The following is a 21,236-nucleotide window of genomic DNA, read 5'->3' as shown; positions in this document are numbered from 1 at the left end:
CCCCACAGGCCTCTGGAGGCCCTGTGGCCCTGGCAGGAGGTGATGGGACACAGGGACAGCTGCCACCACCCGCCAGGAGACAGTGGTGACACCGGGACAACTGCCACCACCGACAGTGCTCCAGTTTCTTCTCGAACAGCTGAGAAGCCACAGTGTTGGGGACAGGGGGGCACAGGAGGTCCCAGCCCTGGCCTGTCCCCTCCACTTCCCTCACAGACAAACGGGCAGAGCTCACACTCATGGATTTTAGTTGGTCTTTTTTTTTTTTTCAGTCTTTTTTTTTTAATTCCAAAAATTCACCCCCAAGAAACAAAAATATTTCCCGTGGGAGGTTGGGGTTTTCCCTCCCCACACAACAACAGCTTGCCCAGCCTGGTGCTAATATGGCATGAACAAAGAGCCTCTCTAAAAATCCAGCATGGGAGAAGGCTCAGGAAGCAAAAACCCCCCAAATAAAAAAAAAAAAAAAAAAGGGGAAAAAATAATAAAAAAGGAAAAATAAAGAAAACCAAACCCACTTGCCAAGTAGGTGCCCTCCCTCTGCCCCAGCCAAGAACCCCAATCCCCAGCTGAGAGAGTGCAAGACTTTGTTTGCTTTTACCCTTAATGCTTACATTTAATTTTAAAGCACAAACATCAGAGATGGACTCTAAATCGCCAACAAAAAAATAGATATTTACAATATTTCTCCGGGGAAGGGAGGGAAGGAGGAAGGGAGGGAAGGGGGGATCGAAACAAAACAAAACCACAACCAAACCCTTAAACAAGTGACTTTGCTTGCAGGAGTTGTCTTTAGGGAGCAGGCTGGGTTGGTTTTAAATCACTAAGTGATTTTTATTATATATAATTCTCTTTTTTTCTTCCTCGTGGATTTGCACCACGCCGGGGTGGTGAGGAGGGTCGCACGCCGGAGTCTCTGCGGCTGGAGGGCGGGGACACGGCGGGAAGGGGGTGCTGTCCCCGCGGAGGAGGGAGCACCTCGCCCCTCTCAACCCCAGCTCTGGAAATTCTTCTTTCGCGTTGCAAAACTCAAAAGGAATCCAAAGGAAAAAGAAAAGCTTTAATTCTTCCGATGTCTTTTCCCGGGAGCCACCGCCGAGAGCGGCCGAGGCCGAAGGCTCCTCCTCTCGCCTGGGGGGGTTTCCTGCTCCGAGCCCGCCGGCTCCGCTTCGGCCGCACTGCCCCTTGTCACAGGCACTGCGGGATTGTCCCCTGGTGTCCCCCTGCGGGGACAGACCCCGCGGGCCGCCTCTCCTCCTTTATTGCTTCTGAAGCAGCAGGGGGGGTGCGGGCTGCCCCCCGGGGACCCCTGCGGGGCTGGGGACCGGTGGTGGCACGGAGGGGACACCCCGGATTGTGCTATCGGTACGCTGCCAGGGAGAGAGCAGGGTGCTGACACCGGGGGGACAGAGAGGGGGAGCGTCCAGGCACAGGCAGGACAGGGAGGGAAATAAAATAGTGACCCAGAAAAAGAAGATTCCAACCTTTTTTTTTTTTTTTTTTCTTGTCTTTTTTTTTTGTTGTTTTGTTTTTTTGTCTTTTTTTTTGTTGTTGTTTTTTTTTAAAGTGCAAAAAGCTCTCTGCTGCCCTAGAGAGAGGTTCTTTGGACCAACCATTCATTGCAAAGGAAAATCGGCAGCGAAAAGGGGGTGGGGGGGGAAGGAGAGGACGATGCCAGTTCGGTCCCAGGCCGCGGAGCAGCCCTCGCCCCTCCGGCCCCAGAGTGCTTCGTGGTGCCGGCAGCTGGGCAGGAAGAGGAGGCAGCTCCTGTCCCCGCCCCGCGCTCACTCACCCCTGGCTGATGCTTCCCGAGTCCTCCCTGAGCTCTGGTGTACCTGTGGGTTTCTCCCCGGCTCCATCCCCTCGGACAGACGAGTTATCCCCCAGCCCCTGCTCCCGGGACATCCCCGGCCACGGGGCTCCTGCCCTGGGCGCTCCAAGAACCGCCCGGATGTGTGGGAGGAGGAAGGGCATGGATAGCAGTCCCTGCAGCCAGTCGAGGGGAAGGCGAAGGGAAAGGGAAAAGGGGGGAAGAGCGCAGGGAAGTGCCGAGCTGGTGGCGGCACAGAGGGGGACGGGGTGTTCTGGCTCTGCTCCCGCTTCCTCGGAGAGACCTCGACCCTCAAGCTTTGTGCTACCGGGGAAGTAACAAGTGTTTCAAGGCAAGGAGACGACGGGGATGAGGGGGAAAGCTGGGGGGAGAGGGTGCCCCATTTCTCTGCACAGAGGCCTCTGTCACAGCCCCCGCCTCGGGAGCGGCCAGCCTCCAGGCCGAGGCTCCCTGCCATGTGCCCGTTCCTCCTCTGGTACTGGCCAGCCTGGTGGGACATCTTCCTCGGCAGAAGTCCCGGGGAAGGAGGAGGAGGAAGGACAGCGGAGCGAGGCCAGCGCCGGCCCTGCCTGCCGAGTCAGGTGGGAGGCAGCGGCAGGACACGCAGGGCAAGGGGGGAGGTGGAGGAGGGGCTCTCCGAGAGGGGCGGGATGGGCTCTTTTCCTTCTCCTCAGTCTGCCCCGGGGAGGGTCTCTAGCTGATTTTTTGGATCAGCTTCTCATCGGACAGGCAGTAGAGGCTGTTGATGGACAGGTCCGAGATGAAGTGCTCACAGGCTTTGCGGGTGATCTGTTTGCAACCCCGCAGGTCGATGAGGGTGACGTTGGAGATGCGGCGCAGGTACAGCAAGGCCTGGTCCGTCAGCTTATTGCAGCCTGCGGGCAGAGAGCACAGGGAGCGTGAGGGGGACGCCTCCAGCAACAGCACCATGAGGAGGAATGGGAAACCCAGGGGGCACCTGGAGCAGGGCACGCACCTGCCATGTTGAGCTCGGTGAGGGAGTTGCGTGTGGAGGAGCCCACGGCGGTGAGGAGGTTGGCCGACTGGTCCGTGAGGTGGTTGCAGTGGCTGAGGTCGAGGCGGGAGAGCAGGGGCATATGGCGGATGATCAGGCGCAGCGTGGCGTCCGTGATGTCCAGCCCGGCGAGCCGGAAGTCGATCATGTTGCGGAGTTTGCTGCGATTGTCCTGACCTGCACAGGCAGAAGGAGAACCAGAGTGGACAGACTGCCCTGGGGACCTCACCTTGCCCAGCCCAGGCAGCCCCAGGGCAGCAGCAGCAGCTTACTGGGTTTGTCTGTTGGAGGCGTGAGTAAGTCCCGGATCTGAGGGTCCTTGATTCCTACTGCCCACCGAAGATCGAGGGTCCTGAGAAGGGGGCAGCTGGAGGTACTGAGGGCACAGACCGCAGACCAGGAACAGCCCGCTAGGATGAGGTCTTTCAGGCCTGGCAGAAGGGAGGCAGGTAACGAGTCAGACGGGTTTGGTAAGCTCCCAGATCTCCACCATCATTTTTCCAGGCACATGAGGACGCAGGTCCCCTCCCTGCCTGGGGTGGGACACTTGCTGGGTGATGGGACCCAGGCAGCCAGGAGTTCTCAGGCTTGCAGGGTGTCTCTCCCCATGACCCAGCCCTCAAGAAGCCTTGGAGCAGGCTGGTGGCAGAGGATGGGACCCCTCCCCAGCCCACACTCACCTGGCAGCCTGTTGACGAGCCATGTAAGCTGTTTTTTTGAGATATTGGTCCAGCTGAGGTCAAGGCTGACCGGCTGCCTTTTGATGATGCCGCTCAGCGCCTGCGGGGTGATGGACTTGCACCTGCTCAAGTCTATCTTCGTCCACAATCTCTTGTCACAGCACCTGGGGACAAGGACGAAGCTGAAAGTTGAGTCCCAAGAGTCCCATGGGATAACAGACAGCCAGCAGGTTGCCTGGCTTCCGGAAGGAGCCCAGCCCTGGCGTGGCCCCAGCCACAGAACAAGGTTGTTCCTCTTCGTTCCCATGGGTTTCCCCAAACATGGGAGGCTGCTGAAGGTGTCGGGCCACCCAGTGCAGCCCCAGCAGGGTTTTACTGCCCCAAAATAAAACTCCAAGTTGCAGCTGCAGGCTTGCTTGCCCCCATGTGGGTGTTTCTCCTGATCTTAAGGATCCTTACTCCCAGCAGGCAAAACACTGCGTGTCCCACCCCACAGCCCCAGCAGAGCTCACTCCTTTGCCAGGAGCAAACTCTTCCTCTCCCATGGGAGTTTGTGGACAGCCAGGACCCTATGGCAGCTTAGCTGAGTCCCTGAAGGTGCAGGCGAGGGGACACTCCTCCACCACACCACTGCCACCAGCTGCTGATCAAAGCAGGCAATCCCTGCTGCTCAGCTGTTAGAAACCTCCCAGTTTCCATTCTTGTCTGCTCCCAAGCCCTCCATGCACAGCTGTCCTGGTGCCAGCATTGTCTTCTTTGGGCCTGCTGTCCCCCGAGGCGTTTCCAGCCAGCAAAGCCATCCCGCCTCAGCCTGCCTTCCCTGCCTGCTGGGAGGCCAGGCAGCAAGGGAGGCCAGGAAGGGCAAGCACCATCAGCGTGATGGGCGAGGCAAGGGCATTGGCACCTCACAAGGACACAGCAGGGGACAGCTGAGGGGACAAGAGGAAGGCAGAAGGCAACAACAGAGATGGGTACACACATGGCAGAGGCAGTGGGCTGGCTACAATGACACTGCCTGGCTCTGGGGAGTGACAGGAGGGCACTGAGGTGACATCCTTCCCCCTGCTGCCTCTGGGTGTCCGCCACAGACGTAGCCCCAGCCCCAGGACGTGTCCCCACACTCACCACTTGTACCAGGTCTTGCACACCCGCATGCACTCGCAGAGCTCCCTGCGGGTGAGGTAGCGGAACACGGACATCCAGACCTCGCGCTGCACGCAGCTCTCCTCGCCCTCCTGCGCCCGGCCCCCACGCCCGTTCAGCCGGGCCGCCCCCCCCTCCTCCGCGTTCTCATCCTCCTCCTCCTCTTCCTCCTCCTCTTCCTCGGCGGCCGCCTCGTCGTCGCCCCCGCTCCGCAGGGGCATCCTGGCAGGCGCGTGGCGCACGACCACGCGCGGAGAGTGCTGCAGGTTGGCCGAGGAGGCCGTGATGGCTTGGAGCTTGGGGACAATCGAAGTGCCGTGGACATCTTTGGTGGGGCGCTGGAGCGTCACGGTGAGGTAGGAGCCGTGCAGCTTGGCCTTCTCCACCTCTGACAGCTCCTTCTTGCCGCTGGGGTTGTTCTCCTTCTCCCGCACCATGGTTCTCTCTGTGGCCTGGAGCCGCAGCAGCTGCCGGCGCTTGAAGCGTTCGTCCCGGCTGGCGCTGTGGTGCTCGCTGGGCCCGGCGCCCGGGGACGAGCGGGTCACCCCTCCGCGGGGGGACGCGGGGTCGTGGATCAGCTGCAGCATCGGGGTGGGCGAGTTGGGCGGGGGGGTCAGGGGCTCCTCGCAGCTCCGCAGGGGCCGCAGCACCTTGGCTTGTGCCGTGTCGTCATCGCTCTCCTCCACCTTCCGCTTCTGCGGGAATGGGGGCGGCTGGTTAGCGGGGATGAGGTCTGGGGAAAGCTTTTCCTTCTCTTCTTCCCCAGGGAAACACCACAGTGCTGGGAGAATCTGCACCAGCAGTGCCCAGTGAAATCACAAAATGATCTGGGGTAGGTAGGGACACCTTCCACTAGATCAGGTTGCTCCAAGCCCAATCCAACCTGGCCTTGAACACTTCCAGGGATGGGGCATCCATAGCTTCTTTGGTAAATCTCTGCAGGGTTTCACCACCCTCACAGTAAGTAATTTCTTCCCCACAGCTCATCTAAGTACCACGAGGACCAGAGTCCACCCACACCAGCAACAAGCATTTTCCTAACCCCTTCTCAAAAGGGGTGTCCTTTGAGGTTGGGGGTGGCTTCCACTCTGTGCCTAACAGTCCAGTGTCTCTTACAGTGGGATATCACAGGATCGCATCGCAGCAGGATGTGCCCAGGCCCTCAAGTGCTGCACCCCTATGATTCTCATTCTGACTGATCACTGCCCCCCAGCCCATGCTGGTTGAATACATCCCTGGCAGGATGCAGTGGGAGGGGTGGAGGACACAGATCCTTGCCTTGCTCCTTACCTGGCCCTTCTCTGCGTCATCACCCTGGTAGCACTTGGGGCACTCCCAGCAGTTGGGGAGCTCATCATTGAGCAGCCCTTCCCCATCCATCTGCAATGAGAGGAGGGGGTCAGCAGCAGCCCAGCCCCACAGCAGAGCCCTCCTTTGTCCAGCATGTGCCCTGCTCACCTGCAGACAGCCAGGGTGAACGATCTCATTGCAGACACAGCACTCCATGAGCTTCTTCTCAAAGTCCTGCGAGTCCTCGTTCTGATCCACCTCCCCGCAAAGTGCACACGTGACCGAGTGAGGCAACCTGGGCTACAAAGGAAAGCAGGGCTGACACCAGGGCATGGTGGGACAGCCTTCCTCCTTTCCTTCCCTATGACCTGAACCATGGAGAAGCAACCAGCTATCCCTCAGGAATCCAACTGGGACTCACCGCCAAGCACTGCCGGAGGACACAGGACTGCTTCATGCGGCCAGGCCCGCCAAACTTCTTCATGTCCCTGCAGTAGTGGCACATGCCACACTCGCCCTGCATGCAGGCCTTGCATTTCCGGCACCGCACCCGCCTCCGCCGGGCGCCCGACACGATGGGAGACACCGTGGACCTGACGGGAGTGGGGCGCGGTGCTGGCTTCATGGTGTGCGGCTTGGTGATGGGGATGGTGGGCAGGCGCACCCGCAGCCGGGCCTGGAGCTTTAGCTGGCGACAGGGAGAGAGGGAACTGGGTGAGAAGAGGGGAGCGCTGCGTTCCACTGGGATCTGGAAGGCTCTGATCCCTGGATCCTGCACTACCACTGCGGATACTGTGCCAGAGAGCGGCTCTGCTCCCTCAGCGCTCCACAGCCAAAGGTGCCTGGATCAGTGCTGACCTGCCACTTCTCCTGGAGCACACTCCCTAACCCCTCACACCACCCCACACCCAGAGCTCCCCTTCCTCTCACCCCCTGCTAGCGCTCAAATGGGTCTGGAAAGGGCTGCTGAGTCCCAAAAGCATCCCACAGCATCCATGTTTTCCTACCAAAGCAAGGAATGACAAGGTCCACCCAAGCTGTCCTCTCTGTGTCACTCTGCCAACTGCACAAGGGCACAGCTCTGGTCACTCTTTCCTGAGCTCAAGGCACACTGGGAACACCCACACCCTCCTTGTTTACAGTGCAGGTAGGACAGCACAGCTCTCCAGCTGTCACCCTGCATCCCATCAGCCCTGACAGGAAATCTGCTGGCTGCAGCATCCTTCTGGGATTGGCCGTGCTGGGCTGTGCACCACAGCTGATGGGCTTGGGGAAGGGCAGGCTCCCAAGGATGGGGTTGGGGATGTGCCAAGCCTCTGAGTGCTGTACCCAAAGCATGCACACATCTCCAGGTCACTTCTCCCAGAAAAGCTGCCCAAGATGCTTGTGTTACACGAGGATCACTCTGGATCCCCCGGGTAGGGCAGGCAAGCAGAGAGGCACCTCCAAAGGGCAATCCAAGAGACTCATTTGTCTCCAGACTCCCTAACGGGGTGTTACCCACCCTTCCCAGGGTGATGGGGTCCTGCTTTTCCCATAGCCTGCCTGTGAGCCCATCTCCTGGCAGGAAGGAAGAAGTGACCTCTGGGAGCTATCCTGGCAGGCCACAGGAAGGCAGCCTGCAGAGGGGAAGTCCGGCTGCTCCGTGCCTCCATCTGCCCAGCGAGCTCAGCCCAGACTGCAACTCAGCTGTGGGCCCTGGGCTATGAGCACAGCTGGACAGGGAAAGGCAGGGATGCATGGAAAGGACCCATTGCTGAAGAGCTGGCTGCTATCCCCAGGGAGAGACTCCCAGGAAAGAGCTGCCTTGCTGGGTAGTAAGACCCAATCCTAGAACAGGGACACAAGGCACACATTCACCTCACAGTGAGGGGCTGCACTGCTCTTGACCATCAACCCCTCACCCACCCCTACCACAGCGAGGCCTTCCCTGACACACAACATTCCTCGGGCCATCCAGGGTTCTCCCTATCAATCCAGAGAGCTCCTAGGAGAGCAGGATCACCCCCTCCTCCCACAACAAGACTCCCTCTTCACCAAGCACAACCAAATGGCCGGAGAACACAGAGCAGCCAAGGCTGATCAGGTTACCACCCATCAGCTGAGCTGGGATAACCGGCACAGTGGGAGATCTCTGGGTTTGCCCGCCGTGCCGTGGAGGTGGCTGCACCCCACATCCCACTTTGGCACTGCTCCCAAGGCGGGTATGGAAGCGGTGCCACCACACCCCAGGCCTGGCAAATGACTCAACACGTGACACTTGTCTGGGTCCCCTCCTTGCAGCTCCTACCTTATCTCTCTTGGGCCACTGGACGATGGGGACGCCTGTAAGTGCCAGTTTGGGGTCGCTGTTTGCGTATTCTTCCAACAGCAGCTAATGGAGAGAGAAGTGGGGGGGAACACAGCAGAGAGACAAAAAGCACAGGTGTGAGCAGAGGGAAACACAGCTCCCGCCAGCGAGGCAGGCTCTGACCAGATGCCAAGGCCAGCATGCTTCAAAGGCGGCTGGGAAGGAGCCCTCCTCTCCCCACGCCCGCCAGCAACCATCCCTCCTCCCCACATGAGACAGACAAGCTCTGTCGAGTCGATCTGCACCAGCACTTTCATCAACTGCATTTCAGCCCCGAGGCCCTGCGCTGGGCGGCAGTAGAAGTGAAGAGCGCCAAGATTCGGCAATCTGGGGGGATTTTGGGGGGACAATTCAGCAGCATTACCCCCCCAGCTGCTCCCCAGGCACAGGGCAGCCTGGAGGGTGCAGCAGCAGCAGCAGGATGTGATACCCCAGCACCCCCTCCGTGGCCTGGCACAAACTGCCGGTAGCTGAGAGCTGCTCCCCCGCACTGCCTCGGGATTTGGCTTTGACTTGGAGGGAAAGATCCCTCGGCACCGACCGGACTGGCACGGACCGGCACGCTGCCCTCCGGCACGACAGTCCCCTGCTCCTGGTGCATGGGGCTCCCACGCTCACCCTGGTCCTTTCAGCACCGTCCAGCATGGCTCCCTCCCCACATCCACTCCCCACCGAATTTGCTGGTTGCAAAGGTGCTTTATTTACTTGACGTTGCCATGGTTACACAGGCAGGAGCCTCCTGCCGGCATCCCGGCGGGCGGTGCTTCCCGCTGCCGGGCAGGGCCAGGGCAGGGGGTGCCCGGCGTGCCCCCTGCCCCGTTTTCCGTGTGTCTGGGGAGGCAGGAAGCCGCAGTCTCCCCTGGGCTCCCCGGCAGCGCAGCGTGCCGCCTTCAGACCTTCCGCCTCCCCACGAGCACACGCCGAGGGAAAGGTCAGGGCTCGGAGCTCCCCCACGGACATCGTGGGACCGCAGCGTCCACCTGCCCGTGGCACCGGGGACGGGGCGGGGGTGGAGGCGGCTCAGGCAGGCCGCTCGCCACGGAGCCGAGGGACCGCGGGGGCTCCCGGGTCCTGCGGCTGCATCGGGCTCGGAGCCGGGGTGGGCGACAGGCCGCTGGTCCCCTGTGCCCCGTGGCGCTGTGGCCGGCGGGACGCGGCAGAGGGGACCCTGCGCTCACACGGCCGGAGCGCCTCGGCAGCGGTGCCGGCGAGAGCGCCCCAGGAACGGGAGAGGTGAGCCCAAGCACCGGCCAGGGACCCCTCCGGGGAAGCAGGGGTCCCCCCACGGTCCCCTCCCACCCTGTCCGGGACCGGAGCGTCTCCGCGTCCCCTCCCCGCGCCACGAGCGTTGCCAGCTGCCTGACCTTGTGCCTCTGGAGCTGCCGAGACTCTGGGGTGAAGTTTGCCGAGCCCTCTTTGTTTCGGTGCCCGCACTGCGAGGGCTGGGGCGCCCTCCCTTCTCCCGGGACACGTCCGGGGGCTGGCTCAGACCCCGGCCGGACCCCCGGTGTTCGGGGACATGGCTGGGGAGCAGCTGCGCCCCCCGCCCCGAGCGCCCCCGGCTCCTCCCCGCCCCCAGCAGCCGCACTGGCGGCCGCGTGCTCCTCCCGAGCCCTTGGGCAGCGGCGGCGGCAGCTTCCTGAGCCGGAGACAATGCTGCTGCGTCACCCACATGCGGTTCCCAGCAATGCTTTGCAACGGGAAGATGGCAGAAGAGAAAAAGGGAGCGAGGAAGCGGAGGGCAGAGCCGCGCTGCTGCAGCGCCGGGAGGGGCCGGGACGGCGGGGATTGGCGCAGGGTCCGGGCGGCGCTGCCCACCGGCCTCCCCGGGATCCCTCCCTCCCTCCGCCGCCGCAATCCGAGAGGCCGGGGCCGGGCTCCTCGGGGCCGGGCAGAGCGTGGTGGAGAGCCCTTACCCCGTCCCGCTCAGGCCCAGCCTGCCCGGCGCCTTTGTTTTGTCTGTTCCGAGGCGGGTTTGGGATCTGGGAGACCCCGCTGGAGCGAGCGGGGCTTTGGAATGCAGGCAAGGGTCAATCCCCTTGCAGCTCCCCCCAGGGTCTGCACCCCCGCACTCCCGACCTGGAGGGACAAACATCCCGCCAGCCAAGTTTGGGAACAGCCACATTCCCAAAGGCACCCAGGACCAAACCGCTAGAGGGGGACAGATTCATTCCGGGCGATCAAGGTGTCCCCAAGCAATCCCAGCCCCCCGAAACGCCCCCCCAGATATACACCGCAATTAAAATGGAGGAAACTCCAGAAATAACGCCAAACAGCACAGGGGAGCAGTGGCTGCTCCCACTTCTGATGCATCCAAAGCATCTGCAGGCAACTCCAGCTTTGCGTTCCCAGGAAGGCAGTCAGTCAGTCAGTCACATGCTGACCTGGCTCCGGGACTGTCACCAACTGTGCAACCAGTGACACTCTCGGGTCCCCGGCATAGGCTCTCTCCGACCCGCAGGCAGGAGGCGACCAGTGCTTCCATCCCACCATGGGAGACCTGCCTGGCACAGCTCACAGGACACCCTGAACTTCCTCACCCATCCCTGAGGATTCCATCCTCATTCCTCACCAAATTCTCTCTCTGCCCATTGCCCAGTCAGATAGTGACCAATACGACACCAGAGGTTTTGAGATGAGGTCCTGGAGACAGGACCAGCACTTCAGGGAGAGGTTATCTTGTTTCCACAATCCTTGGTGCTCCAACAGCTCCATGTACAGCACAGATATAACCTGTTTATGCCAGGACACAGGGGCCTGGCTTTAGACCCGCTGTCAGCTGCCTCATGACCATCCTCCTGTCAAAACCAGTCATGGAAACCACCAAAGACAGATCAGAAATCATGGATGGAAGCAGTCAAAATACAACAGGACCTCTCAGAAATTCCCTCTTTGTCAGTGATCCTTCCAATGACCTCCATCATGCTCAGAATTTTCAGACAATTCCTGCCACAGAGCTGAAAGCACAACACTGTCACATCCAAAGCGTCACATCCCACCAAGTGATGCTCCAGGCTGAACTCATGACAGGACACATATTTCTCCACGTGACCCAACACACAGACACCCTGAAATCCTGATCACCACACAAGAGGTTGTGGGGAAAGGCAGCATTTTCCTGCTCCTGGAGTGCCTGGGGACACTGGATAGCAGAGGGTGGCACTGGATGGGCTGATCAGGGTGGCACGCCTGCAAGTCTGCATGAGAAAACGCCACGTTCTGACCGTGGGGAGCACAGACCAAAGTGCAGCTTTCCCAGCTTGGCCAGATCCCAGCTCCATCAATGACCTTACCTGGTGACACAAGGGCAAAAGTATCTGCTGCAGATTGGTGGCCCCAGCTAGAAGTTTTAGCTAGAAATGTCTTAAGCCCTTCCCAGGCTTTAGAAGCCAACTTCTACTGGCCACTTCCATCACCTCAATGGAAAATGGGTTTTGAAAGTAGAGCTTTGCTGTGGTTGGCCAAACTTGTCCCACTTTCCCCAGCCACTGGAGGCTGTAACTAAGGACCTTGATGCCTTGAGGATGCTGGTCCTGAGGGACAGAGTCCTGCAGCTCAGGATACTTCCAAACCTCCAAGGACAGCCAGCTTTAAGGAGTAAATCCTCAGGGAAGTTGTCTGGGACCACAAAGGCTGTCATCCACAGCTCATCTGCAAGGTCCAACTGGACACAGGGGCCTGGTCACACCAAAACCACAGGCACATCTTTACTACCTCCAAAACATTAACAGATTCTTTGATCAGGTCTCAAACTCCAACTGAACACCAACAGCCTTTAAGGCTCTGCCTTTAAAACGCCCAACACCAGCCTCCTTTCATCAGCCCAAGGGTGAAACACAGAGCCCCCAGCTCAGGTTCCTCCAGAGCACCATACAGGGCTCAGAAACACACACGTCACATTCTCAAAGGTCACAGCACGCACAGGATGCCTGAAAAGCCACAGAAAACCAGAAATGCAGCCCCTGACAGCACCTAGACTCTTTCAGCCAAGACCCCAGAGCTGCACCCTCTGCTCCAAGAACAGCAGAGCTCTGGAATTATCCAAACATCTCCCAAAAAACCATCAGGAGACAGCACTTGGAAATAAAAACAATGGCAAAGACAAAGACACATGCATGGCTGTATCTGGATGGTACAGGCAAGCAGCTGTACAGATCACCAACAGCATGGAGGGGAGCAGAAGGTAACTTTTCAGGGACTAGAATGGATTTCTGGGAATAGAGTGAAGCTGACAGTCCCACTTCAGTGCTGAAACGGCTAAAACACCAAAGCTCATTGGGTCAGCTCAACGGACGAAGGCAAATAAAATCCAAACAACCCTCACCAGCCCAAAATAACTGACTCTTATAACTCCAGGTCACACCCTGGGCAAACAACTCAAAGGAACGAAGCCAAATTCACCTGGGGCAAGGAAAAGGTTCCAACTGCCACAGAGTCCACAGCCAAAACTGGAAGTGAACTGCATCATCCACGAGCACTCCTGCACTGACAGCCATAAGGCACACAGCCAGGGCACAGCCACCCTCCTGCTTTCCCAACCCCAAATCCCAGGGCTGTCCCTCAGGTGTAACATCAGCCTCACACAGAGGAACAGGAGGACACCAGTCCTGCCCCCAGGACAGGGGCAGGGTGAGGGTGAAGCCCAGTTTCCCTGTGGAAAGTGCTTTGCACTCTCTCAGCCCTACCTTGACGTCAGCGATGAGGGCGTCCTCGTCCTCGATGCCGGTGGGAACACACTTCTTGTGCAGAGGGAGCGACTCCAGCTTGTCCACGAGGCAGCGCAGCCCCTCCAGCTCAAACTGGGTCAGGTGCACCTTCCTGCTCTTGCGGGGGCTGCCCCCGCTCGGCTCCCAGGCCTGGCCGTTCTGGGAGCCCCGGCTGGAGTCGGAAGAGTCCATGGATGGGGTCTTCTTGAGACCCGGCAGGCTGCTCCTGCAGCTCTTGCCCAGTTCATCATAGTCCACGTTGGCACCGTTGGCGATGGGGCTGGTGAGAATGGACCTCCTGGTCGCGGGGCGCCGGGATTCCTTCCCCGCTCCATCCTCATCATCATCCTCCTCCTCCTCCTCTTCCATGTTCACCGAGTCCGAGGAGCTCAGCTCCATATCTGCCATGATGGAGAAACAGGGAGAGCAATCACAGGAAGTGTTCTGTGTTTAGTGGGATCCCCCCCAGTCACGAGGGATGCTGGAGCAACAGATTTGTAGGAGGTGAAAGGAACAGAGAAGTTGAAAATAGCTAAACACACTTCTCATTCCTGGCTTGTCTGTGGGAATGCAGGGCACCAGATACAGAAAAAGGTCCCAGAGGAAGAAATAGCAAATGCTCTAGACTGAATTTCATGTCCTAGACTTAATTTCATGGAATTGGGTTGGAAGGGTACTGGACTGTCATCTAGCCCGATCCCAGTGCCATGGGCCTGGACATCTTCCACTACATCATGTTGCTTAAAGCTCTATTCAATCTCATTTTGCTTTGGAGGGCTTGGCATCTCCAGCTGAGGGCTCAGGATATTGATGCTGCCTTCATGATGCGATAAAGAGGATGTGGACTCACTCACGACTGTGAGGTCCCTGAGCCCTCCAAGTAACTGTGTCAGCCCCTCAAACCCTGTGTGCAGAAGGCCCTGGCCAGCCAGAGAGAGCTCCTGCCCACAGCACTGTGGTGGCCACTGCAACTTCCCCCCATCTCTTCTGTATAAGGCTCTGAACTGGTGGTGTGCTGGTTTCACAGCTGTGAGGAACCTGGGCTGCTGCAGGGCCAGAGGAGGAAGCAGAAGTCTGGCTGGTTGTGACTTCATGCCCAAAAAAATCCCCACCCAGCCCTCCCCTGCCTGGCAGGCTCCTGAGCCAGTGCCCCAGCAGGAGGGTGTAAGAAGCCAGTTGGATAAAGGTAAGGAAGGAATAAGGGCTGGACTTACCCATGCTGAGGGACTCCTTCTGGAAGTCCTTGGTCAGGTGGGAGCGGCTGGTGATGCAGTACACGTAACGCTCCAGCACGTACCAACACATCTCATAATAGAAGGGATAACGAAATTTATTTGGGACCTGCAAAACAGGCAAGAGGATGTGTCAGGCCTCCTTTCCACTGCTGCTCTCAGATGATAGATGGCACATCAGGTGTGGCCCAGTGTCCAGCACGGGTCTCCCACAGGTCCTTACCCGTGTGCGGTCCTCGATGCTGTAGATCCGGAGCTGCATAGGGATGTTGAAGCTGTGTAAGAAATTGCCGCCAAAAACCAGCGTGTCCATGGGAGTGTACACAGCATGGATCCAACCTTGGGGAGAAAGCAGAGTTAGAAGAATCCTTCTGATCCATCTTGCATAGCTGTTTGTCACTCTGGTGTCATCCTAGATTGTCTCCTAGTCGCGTTAGGCCTACTACCAAGGGGAACAGCCTTCTGAAGTCTGTTCCAATACTCTAAACACCTTCAAAATAACTCAAGTTCCACTCCTTATCTCCAAGGCTAAGCAATCCAGCCAAGTCCAACATTTGGGGAATTCCAGTGTGGGTTTCCTTAAGGCAAAGCCACTCAGTTCAGAAGAAGTGTCAGTTGTGATAACAGGACTCAAATGAGTGAGTTGTGCAACCCCTGGTGTTTTCTGTTCCTGGTCCTGCTGTACACCACAGCTCTGTCACAAGACACCTAGGAAGCTGAGGAGCTGCCTTGGGCCAGCCTCTCCTGAACCCACACTGTTCCATGTGTCAACATGACAGGATCTGGGAAAGCCTCCTTTAATAATTAATCAAATGTGATATGAGCCAGCCACAGCTTTCCTAACACTTGGGCTGGATCCACAATGCCATCACAGGCATGTTTAGGGAGGTGGTAAGCAAGAGGACAGAGCCACATCACATCTCCCTCACCCACTGACTCATGAGGGATCTAAATCCTGCCAGTGTCCCAGGAGTTTCAGCGTTGTCACAACCCTGGCCCAGACTAGGATGCCCCTGCCCACTCTGAGGGTACCTGAGGGGATGACAAATGTGTAGCCCTGCTTGAGCTCGATGCGCTGGCACTCTGACACTCTGTCCCCAAGGAAAATGTCTCCCTGCTTCCCTGAGAGAAGCCAGTTTTCATAGAGCTCCAGGTTCTGGGGTGTGGGAGGGATCAGCCAGAAGATCTGCAAATAAAGACAACACACTCATGTAAGTCATCACATAATGAACAGCTATGGCTTCTGCCCAACATCTGAATTTCTTCCTCACCCCTCTCCCTGAGAACTTCCCAGTAAAATGACTGCAACAGCTGCCCCCCCTCGAGAAGACAAGCAAGGTCTTTCCCAGCCTGACACACTGCATGTTACAGGTAGCCTGAGCTTGGGATGCTTTTTAAGCTATGATTTACATCAGTGTCAAGAGATACAGAGCCCAGGAAAGCCACCAGAGTGACAAGGAGATTTACTGAGTTTGATTTACCATGTTAGAGCTACACCTGAACTAGGGATTGGCACCTCTCTGGCTACATGCAATATAGATAAGTTTAGGGTGGAAAAGATTTCAATTTGCTGTCTGGAACCTGCATCCTCAAGGATTTACACAAAAACAGACCAACAGACACTTTTCTAAAGCACCTATAGCTGTCCCAATAGGTACTGTCCTACCTTTCCCCCTCGGTGGATGTGGTACCACACAGAAGTGCCACCAAAGTCCACGTGGAAATCTGTGTAGCAGCCCTTGACACTCATCAAACAGTATCTGGTGGAAAATAAGATGAGAAGGTGAAAATGAATGGTGATCCACACTTTGGACCAGATATGATATTCCAAGGCAATGGGTCTCCCAAACCCAGGCCAATGGCTCAGAGCACTGTCACAAGCCACCCAGCCCCTTTTCCACACAGCTAAAGAGGATTCAGTAAGTGACTGCAGTGGCCTTACAAGTGTCACCCACAAAAATAAGCTGGGAGGCTGATCCTCCTCCTTCCTCTTGGTACACAGTGCTGCTCCCTTGGGCAGTTTTCCTGCAAGAGATTGTTTCCTGCCTGCCACAGCTCAGGAAGTCACTTACTTCTGCACCTTTGGATACTGCATCTCCAGGATGGCATTGGTAGACTCTGTCTGACTTTCCTTCAGGTGCCTGGGCCACATGTTATCAACCCAGTCAATCAAATCCACCTACAGCAGAGAGGTAGGAGATGTGAGCAGAGAAAAAAGGGGCACAGCAAAACCTTTTGCTACCCCAAGCTGACAAATCCCTGTTTGGTCCTTCCCCACACCCAGAAGCTTTCCCAGTGCTACTGGGACAGTCCCACACATAAAGCACTTAGGATCAGGTGTTCAGATACCAGCTCTGGACTTCCATAAAAAATATGCCAGACAGTATCTCCTAGGGGTGAGATGCAACTCCCTAAACTTCAGGAGAGTCAGAGATGTCAAGGTTCCCTCTGCAGTTGACAGAGAGAAGTAAATGGCCCCACACAGCTGCCATTTCCACTCTGCTGACTGCAGAGGTAGTTCAAGATGTTCATCCCATCCATCCCACCTCCCACAACTCATCTTCCCAGCACAAAACAGCTTCCTGCCCCTCTTCCAGCACACCTCCAATCTTGGCCTCCTCTTCCCTCAGAGATTTCAGCATTTTGCATCAGGAACTCTCCCTGTCACACACTGTGCAGTTTAGACTTCCATGTTTCTAACTGCTGACAGCCAATCAACAGGCTGTCTCTCCACAGAGTAACATGCCAGGGACTTGGCCATGGTCACCACAGCCCGACTAGGAGATCAGCTCCAGCAGCTTCCAGACTGACATCCCTGCTGGGCCCACACGTGTTCCGAGCAGCCCCTCTTCTACCACATCCCAATGCCAGGCTGCACCTCACCTCTGGATTTCCAGGGAAAGCAGATCCCTGGGGAGGAAGAGCCCCACTCACCGTAGCAGGTCTCTGCACCAGGTTCTCCAGTTTGGTGTGGCTGAACTCCAGGCTGATGACGTTGTAGAGTTTCTCCCGCTCCTCCTCTGGTGTTTCATAGTAGCGTGCCCACTGTGCCATGGACATCTCGATGTCCCGCTGCGTGTTCACATCCATCACATCCACTATCCGTCTGCTCCCTGCCACAGTGACAGACACATCACTGAACTGTCCCTGTGCCCCACGGGCTCCAAGGGGTGAGATCCTCAAAGACCCCAGCCACACAAGGGAGTGCAGGGTGGCTCTGGACACTTACCCACACACAGCCGCACATCGTTCACGCTGAAGTCCGGATCCGGCATCCTGTGGGACAAACATCTGGCTAAAAAGACCATCAAGTGCTTCTGGCTGCACACTCTGTGACCCAGGAACTGGCACCCTGAAGGTACATCTATGCTGATTTGGTGTTGGAGAAGGCCATGGAAGGGGGTGTCTAGGGGCATGGGACTGGGGTGAACACTAGGACAAACTTCTGGCTTGGGAATAGGATGTACCATCCCCAGAGCTGTTGTACAGTGACTTCTAGCAAAGGAGTCAGGAGGCCTTGAACCAAGCAATCCCATCTCTCGTTTTAAAGGCTGCTTGAGTCAGTTATCCCAGTCCAAAGGCACGGCCGGAGCAGGACACGCAGTATATTCCACTGACACAGCAGAACCACTCCAATGTTTGTACTGGCACCCTCCTCTGTACAAACACTGTTGTCACAGGCAGAGCCGGCTGGCAGCCATTCGAGCAGCTCTTGACCCAGAGAAATATCCAAAAGCTCAGGAGAAATCCAGTTTCAGTCACACTGTAATACCCAGTATTAAATCTCTACCCTCCCAAGTCACCCAGCAGTTAGACTGAGCCTGGCATGACTTCTTACCCAATTCACCCCAGCAAAGAACACCCTGCACTGGATGAGATGTCACCCATCTGTTCACAGCCATGGAACCTCATGGCTGAGGGACTTCAGAGCAGTGCTGCTGGTACCAGCTCTGAAAGTTTCTGAGGGGTCATTTATTCCTCTAATCAACCCCAAAACCAAGGACACAGCTTACACTTAGAGCTGCAAACCTCAACGGAGGTACTGCAGCAAGAGACGCAGACAGCAGCTTAGAAGTTCGGAAAATCAGGTTGGAATACTGGAAAATGCCAGAAATACTACAAATTGTTTGACTCTCTGGCAATAGATGCCTATGTTACTAGGAAAGAAACCCAACCAGATGTTGCATCAGAGCAGCAGTGGGACTTTCCAGACATTTGGTGGAATTCTGATCACCTACAGCCAATTCAGTCCTCTCATTTTCAGTCCAGACAGACTAGGAGGAAGGGGATAACTGAGCTGGAAGATATTTCTCTCTGTCCACTGCACGTAAAGAACAGCGTGGACACAACAGTCAAACCAGCCTAGCAGAGCCAGGAGCAGATCCCACACATTGTGGAGAGATGAAGGAACTGGGCCAGAGTCACCCACCACTCCATGCCCCCAGCACTTACTTTATACCCAGGCCCTCCGAGCTCCTGAAGATGAGCGGGTCCCTCAGGCCACCCCGCTGGATGTACTCAACTGTGAAGTCTGGTGTGGGGAGACAAGAGGAGGGAGGGTTTAGGAAAAACTCCTTCAGAGTATTATAGACATGCTCAGGTTGAAAAAGTTCTCTGGAGATCCCTAGACCAACCCTGTTCCTCACTTTTCTACACTCCTTCAGAAATCCTGGAACTCCTTTGCAGCAGTTCTGAGAGGCAGCAGGGTGTGTGCTGCTGACAAGCCTCAGACAGGGCCCCTAAGGAGGGTTTGCTCTAACAGGCCGCTCCTGACAGGTGCACAGCCTGGATTTTGGTGCTCACTTCCCTAGGAAGTTCAGAGCCAAGCAAGAGATGCCTTGCAGAGGCGCTCCTCCCTCCCAGTAAATCCTCAAGAGGGGCTGTGTGATGAAAAGCCATCCCACGGAGCCGTGTGCGTGCTGAAAGGAAGGGGAGACATCCCACACAGTCCTTGAATTAAGGATCTGGTAGACACGTGGCTGCAATTACAGGTGCTGACCCAGGAAACCCTCCCATTCCTGGCTGCCACGTGTCCCAGCAAGCCGCAGACCGGCTCCATGCTCTCCATGCCATTTCCCACACACACTCCCTGGGACCAGCAGCCCCAAGACAAACCTTTGCCTTCCATGAAGACCACGAAAGTGGAGTTGAACTTGTTGGTGGACAGCTTTTCCTCGAGGTCAAATGTCCTCTTCCCTTCAATCTCATCATCGGAGATGCCGTCGTCCTCATAACGCCGCCTCATCGTGCCACGCTGAGGGGAGAACACCGGCAAGGGAGAAGTTATGGACAAGGAAGGGAAGCTATGGAGCAGGAAGAACAACCAGAGCCTCATCCCAACCTAACACAGCTCAGCCACGGCCTCTAGGGGAGCTCAGGTCTGTCCTGAACCCAAAACATACCACAGAAACATCAGCTTTGCCCCTCCTCCATCCAGATTTGTGCTAATTGGGCTGTATGAGAGACAGATAATCACTCCTAATGAATTCTAACACGGAAATACGGGAGGAGGGGAGACAGTTTAGTGTAACAGAGGCAAAGAACAAAGAATCAGTTCCCCACAGGTGCATCAATATTTTGCTGCACTGAAGGTAAAGGCGCTTGTGAGTTTAATCTCTGCCAGAACACCAATGATAAAAAAAAAAATAATGAAATTTTCATCTTTGGCTGTGCCTATACACAGAAAGCCGATTTATTCTCTTGTTTGTGTGGAGAAGAATAGCAGAGTGGAAGGAACACTTTTCTTAGAGGGTCTTGTAAGCACATCTGTACAGGGATTCCTGACAGACATCTTCTTCTGGCATTGCTAGATCTGGAAGAAATTACTGTCCCCAGCTGCTGGCCACCTGGCCAGAGAGCAGAGCCCTGCGTGGGAATGCTCCCTAAATCCCCTCAGATAAAAGGCAAACCTGCTCTGAATTAGCCAAGCTGCCTTCCCCTAATTAGGGATGTTCCCATTATCAAGCATGCACACCAACTGCTGGGCCAGCAGACAGCCAGGGACGGGATGGGGCAGGAGGTGACACAGCTGCTGGCACCTGCCTGCAGCAGGAGGGGCAGTGTCACATCCCCAGCAACGCCAGCAGAACCAGCCTGCCATAACCTCACTGGAGAAAGAGGAATGAACTCCCTCGTACAGAAGTACTGCTTTAAATAATTTTTTTAGATTAATTAGATGAACCAGTGCAGGAGCACGTAGGGACACACACAAAAAAAGGCTTTTCCCCCACCCCCTCCAACATTTAATTTTAACTCCCAATTTCAGGCAGGCTGATGGATGCACAAGGAGTTCCCCTGCCATCAAGACAGAGTCACTCAGCCATTGTTCACAGCTCATTGACGGTGCTCAGCTTTCCAACCTCCTTACCAAAACCCTGAGTGACTGGGACCCGAACACCTCACCAGCCAGGCACTAACAACTGGCTGCTCCTGAATGGGGCACTTCAGGCAGAGTCTCCAGGATCCTGCAGCCAGGGTCTGTCCAATGGCCCCGAGGATTAAACAATCTGGAAAAGGGCTGCTGTCCTCTGTCTTAAGCCATCCACTAAAGATGAGTGGGATCTCCCCGTTTTTAACAACACAAAAACTCACTTTACTTGTGGGTTTTTACAGAGACACTTGTATAAAGGCAGGAAAATGCATTTAAAAAGCACAGACATATGGGAAGGCACCAGCAGAAGTGACCTATTCCTTGGGAACACTTGGATTTTCACATTGCTAAGGCTGGGCTGCACTCACCAAAAACTGCAACTCCCAAATGTTCACTCTGCCTTTAAACTGAGACTGGCCCTTCCAAGGGGATGCACTGGATTAGCGATACAGAGGTGTTATGACTGTGTTATAATGGATGATTAGCCCACCTCATAAAGCACTTTTCCTTAAAAATCATGGAATCCATGAAGCCTGTGTGGTACTCAGCTTTAAAATGAGGGCACAGAGCAGAGAGGAGTCTGGCCCAAGGAGTATTTAGGGACAATAAGCAAACCTCA

At 56.4% G+C, this 21,236-nt stretch overlaps 1 protein-coding gene across 2 annotated transcripts in view; it reads right to left on the bottom strand.

The window, feature by feature from the left end:
• Positions 1-606: 606 nt before the first annotated feature.
• Positions 607-21,236, bottom strand: part of KDM2A (lysine demethylase 2A) — a 33,732-nt gene continuing 13,102 nt past the window's right edge. Inside the window, exons 4-22 of one of the 2 annotated variants that reach the window (XM_030949480.1) lie at positions 19,363-19,501; positions 18,700-18,778; positions 17,477-17,523; positions 17,182-17,360; positions 16,320-16,426; positions 15,914-16,007; positions 15,280-15,433; positions 14,471-14,586; positions 14,230-14,356; positions 12,995-13,416; positions 8,250-8,333; positions 6,381-6,647; positions 6,128-6,259; positions 5,960-6,049; positions 4,652-5,364; positions 3,527-3,690; positions 3,119-3,277; positions 2,808-3,023; positions 607-2,706 (exon numbers count right to left, since the gene is read on the bottom strand). In XM_030949480.1, the coding sequence (XP_030805340.1) occupies positions 2,525-2,706; positions 2,808-3,023; positions 3,119-3,277; positions 3,527-3,690; positions 4,652-5,364; positions 5,960-6,049; positions 6,128-6,259; positions 6,381-6,647; positions 8,250-8,333; positions 12,995-13,416; positions 14,230-14,356; positions 14,471-14,586; positions 15,280-15,433; positions 15,914-16,007; positions 16,320-16,426; positions 17,182-17,360; positions 17,477-17,523; positions 18,700-18,778; positions 19,363-19,501 (3,471 nt within the window). In that variant the 3' untranslated portion in view covers positions 607-2,524. Of the gene's footprint in view, positions 2,707-2,807; positions 3,024-3,118; positions 3,278-3,526; positions 3,691-4,651; positions 5,365-5,959; positions 6,050-6,127; positions 6,260-6,380; positions 6,648-8,249; positions 8,334-9,673; positions 9,869-12,994; positions 13,417-14,229; positions 14,357-14,470; positions 14,587-15,279; positions 15,434-15,913; positions 16,008-16,319; positions 16,427-17,181; positions 17,361-17,476; positions 17,524-18,699; positions 18,779-19,362; positions 19,502-21,236 lie in introns of those variants that run through there. The other variant, XM_030949481.1, reaches the window with a different exon arrangement.

Source organism: Camarhynchus parvulus, chromosome 5 (genome assembly GCF_901933205.1).
Source record: "Camarhynchus parvulus chromosome 5, STF_HiC, whole genome shotgun sequence".
Lineage (NCBI taxonomy): Eukaryota > Metazoa > Chordata > Aves > Passeriformes > Thraupidae > Camarhynchus > Camarhynchus parvulus.
This window is presented reverse-complemented; position numbering and strand designations above follow the sequence as displayed.